Below are 4,376 nucleotides of genomic sequence, written 5' to 3' on the forward strand. Positions count from 1 at the left end.
TGTATTATATCAAGAACGCAATCCTCAGTAACAAATACAATAACCAAGTTGTAAGTCTCAAACTAAAATTCAACGAGACGACTAATATACATACTTAGCATCAATGGTTAAAAAGCAACAATTTCAAACGAAACCTAAGTGTTAGAGAATTTCAAAAGCCTCTACCACCGATCATCATCATGCCAAGTCTCAAGAGAAGATCTATTTCGCAAAGAGGTCAATATATGATTTGGGATCTTAAACTTTCCATTCAATCTCAAATGACTCAAATTCAAAAACGTAACACCATCATTTTTCATTGAACAATGATCAATATACTCCGCAAGCATCTATAAGTAACCAACAAAATGTAAACAAAACTGAGAAATAGAGAAAATTACTTACTGGAAGTGACGATGATAGAGTCAGCAGTAGAGAGACGAACAAAGAGACGTCGTTGTCGTTGGTTGAACGACGATGTCGATCGTGAACGTTACAACAGTTGTGCGGTGCAGTCGAGAGAAAGAGAAATGATGTCAATCGTGAAGGTTACGGCAGTTTCACGGCACAGTTGAGAGAACGCAGGACGATGTCGATCGTGAACAGCAGTCGCACGATGCAGTTCTTTGGTTGGAGAAAGAATTGAAACTTCAAAAAACTCTCAAGATGTGCAAGTTCTTATCAACATCAAGATCGTCATCTTCTGAAAAATTGAAGATTTGTTAGATCAAATTTTTCTTGAATTTTAGAAGATTGAAACTCGAATTTACTTGCAATAACTTCTCGAAGATTGAAGATAAAAAAAGTTCTAAGTTTAAATTGTACGTAGGAGAAAACATCAAAGGGGTAAATACTAGATATTGTATCCATAACACCATGTAAATCAATACAAAGTTAAATTTGACGAATTACATTTCTTCCGAAATCTTGTGTGAACAATATGATGATGTACTTGTAAAAGTTAAATGGCAAGGAACAATATGTTAGTAAAATTTGTAATGATACCAAATTGTAAATACCGAATTGTAATCAATAATAATATGGTTAAAGAAGTTTTACAGTTTTAGGTATATCCTCATATATGCTTAGATGATAAACAATAAAATCTCAGAAATAATGAAGAATTTATCATAATAAAATTCTCTTTTAACTCAAAACAAATATCAAATTCAGAATCTCCAACAAACTCAATTCCACAAATATATTAGAGCTTCATTTAAGCGATGAAAGCCGCAATCATAAATCCAGCTGCAATAGACCCACCAATGGCGAATCTGTTTGCACCGGCGCCGTTACCCTCCTTCGACGGTGCCGGAGCTTGGGATGGCGTCGGTGGCTCCATCTGTCCATTCGGTGACGGAGGACTACTCACCGGAGCTTTAGAAGATTTCGGTGCCTTTGCTGGGCCCGGACTAATTTTGGATGGAGCTGGAGCCGGTGCTTTTGTTTTCGCCGGCGACGGGGCATGACCGGGACTCGTGACTGCCGGCGGTGGAGCTGTCGGCGACAATGTAGGTGGGTTAGCCATGGGCGGCGAAGTGGGTGAATAGGATGATGGAACGGGGCTGAGCTCCGGGGGGGTGGCCGGGGGAGATATTGTAGGCGAAGGTGGAGAAGTTGTAGTCATTGGCGGTTCCGCCGTGGGTGGAGAGGAGGGTGGTTGGTTAGTGGGCGTCCATTTCCACGTTGGTGATTCGGCGCTCGGTGCTGGAGAGGGTGCCGGGGAGTTGGCAGCGGCGGAGATAAGCAGGAAGGCTAGAGTGAGAAGATTGAGAAGGGTGGAGGAAGCCATTGTTGGGAGATGATGTGAGTAAAGCTGTGTGAAGAGACGATGAGGAAAATAAGAGAATATATAGAGAGGAGATTAAACTTAATTAATTTGATTTCTTAATTTGTTAAATTAGATTATTGTGAAAAGAAAAATAAATAAAAAAGAATGAGAGTTTGTGGACTTCGACTACTTTGTAGTTTGTGCCATCCCATGATGCCACTAATCATATCATACCAACCTGTCTTTATAATTAAAGAGAAAAAGAAAATCAGTTATTTACCTAATTACAAAACTATATATTACTGTGTTTTTAATAAATGAATTATGTCCATAAGATAGATAATTTTTCATACTATAAATCTTGAAGTTAAATACTTAATTTTACCTTAATATTGCTTAAAATATGTTGTCAATGTTTCAACAGATTTGTTGTTTAAATTCCTACAATTATTGTATTAGAAAATAAATTTGATTTTTTTGAATTAATTTACTGAATTTATTTTATCTTATCAATATTTTTATTTTTACAAATTTTATTAAAATATATATATTAAATAGGTTAATTCTCATAAATGTAACCAGACACAAAAATATTTACGACTTATGTAAGAAAAAGCAAAAGTCAATGAAGTCGGTACAATATTTTCATAAACTCTGTATTTGTCCTTAAATATTATGGACGATTCGTCACTTCTTTTTCGAGTTCTTTTTTGCGATTTATTCATTTTCTCTTTCAGATTTCTTTATCTATTCTTTCAGATTTTCTTTCTTCTGTTTTTAAACGATTCATTCTTCTCTGTTTAAATCTCCTATTTCATCTCCACTGTTTTTGGCAAGATTATTTAAAACTATTTCATCTTCCTCATATTCGAGAATACGATCAAGATAAGACGTTTTTCCCAACGTTCAAAAATATTTTAAACGATCTTGTTGACTTGATTATCTAAATGATCACTTACCATAGTCAACAAGATCATTTATATTTGATGTCCTTTTTCCATCATTTAAAAAGAACTACACAATCGTGTGAGTTTGATCTAAATGATCGTTTACCATAATCAACATGATCGTTTAACATGGTCAACACGAATGTTTAGATTTAAAGTCATTTTCTCATCGTTTAAGAAGACTATACAATCGTGTGAATATGATCTAAACGATCACTTACCATAGTCAACACGATCATTTAAAATTGAAACCTTTTTTTCCATCATTAAAAAGACTACACCATCGTGTATTATGACCTAAACGATCGTAGACCATTTGTTTAGACTGTAGCACATGATCGTTTGGAAATAGATTACTCGTGCGCGCGTGTGGCCAATTAATCGTGTGTTGACTGGGGCATTTTTGATATTTCCTATTACGAGCGTGTGATCTTTTCTATTTTTCAAATTGTTCTATAGAATAATCATTTGGAACTTCAAATCTTCACTTGTTAGACCAAGAAGAAAAAACAGATATTAGAAGTTGTGGGACACGTATTATCTTTTACCCTAACAATATTACTACGTTTACTGTTACTGACACTAAAATGTGATAGATTCGTCCGCCATCATTCTGTAGATTTTTCATTCTTTTAGTTTGCTTATTACTTCTGAGTTTCTAACTTGCTACCATATCGTAGGTTATTTTGCATCTTTTACTTCATGTGGGACGAGCCTCTTTCTTGACTCTAAAATGGGAATACGACAACATCCAACATCCATTGCAAGAGTTTTACCACAAAAGTACTGTTTGAACGAGTGAACATAACTTGCTACTATTAATTAATTAGTTCTTGTGGCACATTAATTGAATAAATAAGATATCATTTGTTGTACTCTTTATTACTTCTCTTATTTGGATCCTCTTCTATTGAAGTCATGAATTAACTTTAATGATAACCTTGTTAAAAAAATGAAAATAGAAAAGTAAAACTTTCGTCTGAGTAATTATTATATAAATCATATTGGTTAGTTTTAGATAATTGTTGTACAATAAAGAACATAAAGGGACAAAGTTTAACCCATGTTAGCTATATATTTATATAGAATTTCATATATTCCACAAGGTATCTTGGTAATCAAATATAGTTAATTGGGTAGTCTTTCCGCGAGATTGAAAATTGGAATCACTTATTAACTCATAACTCATGTTTTCAACTTACCTATTTCATTTCTTCAAATATTGTTTCTTGAAAATATTTTATATATTTTAGGTTCTTTTCTTAAATTTAAATGTATATATGATAATGAAGTAGATGTTAAATTGGACGCCATAGTTGTAATGATTTATTTGTTCGAATGAATGAAAGAGATTGATTTTACTATCAGCATAACCATAGTTGTAGGCCATGTCCTTGACTTTTACTTGGTACTTTGTTTAAACTTTATGATTATCTATGAACAAGTTATGGATACTTTTAGAGACCCAAAGTTTTCAACCTTTCAGGCTCTTGTTAGTTCAGGATGATAACTTCATTTGATTACAAAGGAAAATATCATATAGGATTCTGAAGATAGTTTAAAAGGGATGAAAGGGAAGTCTCTGTTAAGAAAAATGGAAATGCATGTTTTTTTTTAAAAAAAAATAGAGGATCTCCAGCTGCATATGTAGCATTGGGAGATCATATCCATTCGTTTGT

General features: G+C 33.7%; 1 protein-coding gene across 1 annotated transcript; it reads right to left on the reverse strand.

Annotated features, from left to right (window-relative positions):
• Window positions 1-1,038: 1,038 nt before the first annotated feature.
• LOC103501160 (classical arabinogalactan protein 4) lies at window positions 1,039-1,899 on the reverse strand. The gene has a single exon (XM_008464660.3). It carries the CDS (start codon window positions 1,769-1,771, stop codon window positions 1,196-1,198), a length of 576 nt encoding a protein of 191 aa, XP_008462882.2. The 5' UTR covers window positions 1,772-1,899; the 3' UTR covers window positions 1,039-1,195.
• Between the last annotated feature and the right edge of the window lie 2,477 nt (window positions 1,900-4,376).

The sequence above is a fragment of the Cucumis melo genome, chromosome 7 (genome assembly GCF_025177605.1).
Source record: "Cucumis melo cultivar AY chromosome 7, USDA_Cmelo_AY_1.0, whole genome shotgun sequence".
NCBI classification, from domain to species: Eukaryota; Viridiplantae; Streptophyta; class Magnoliopsida; order Cucurbitales; family Cucurbitaceae; genus Cucumis; species Cucumis melo.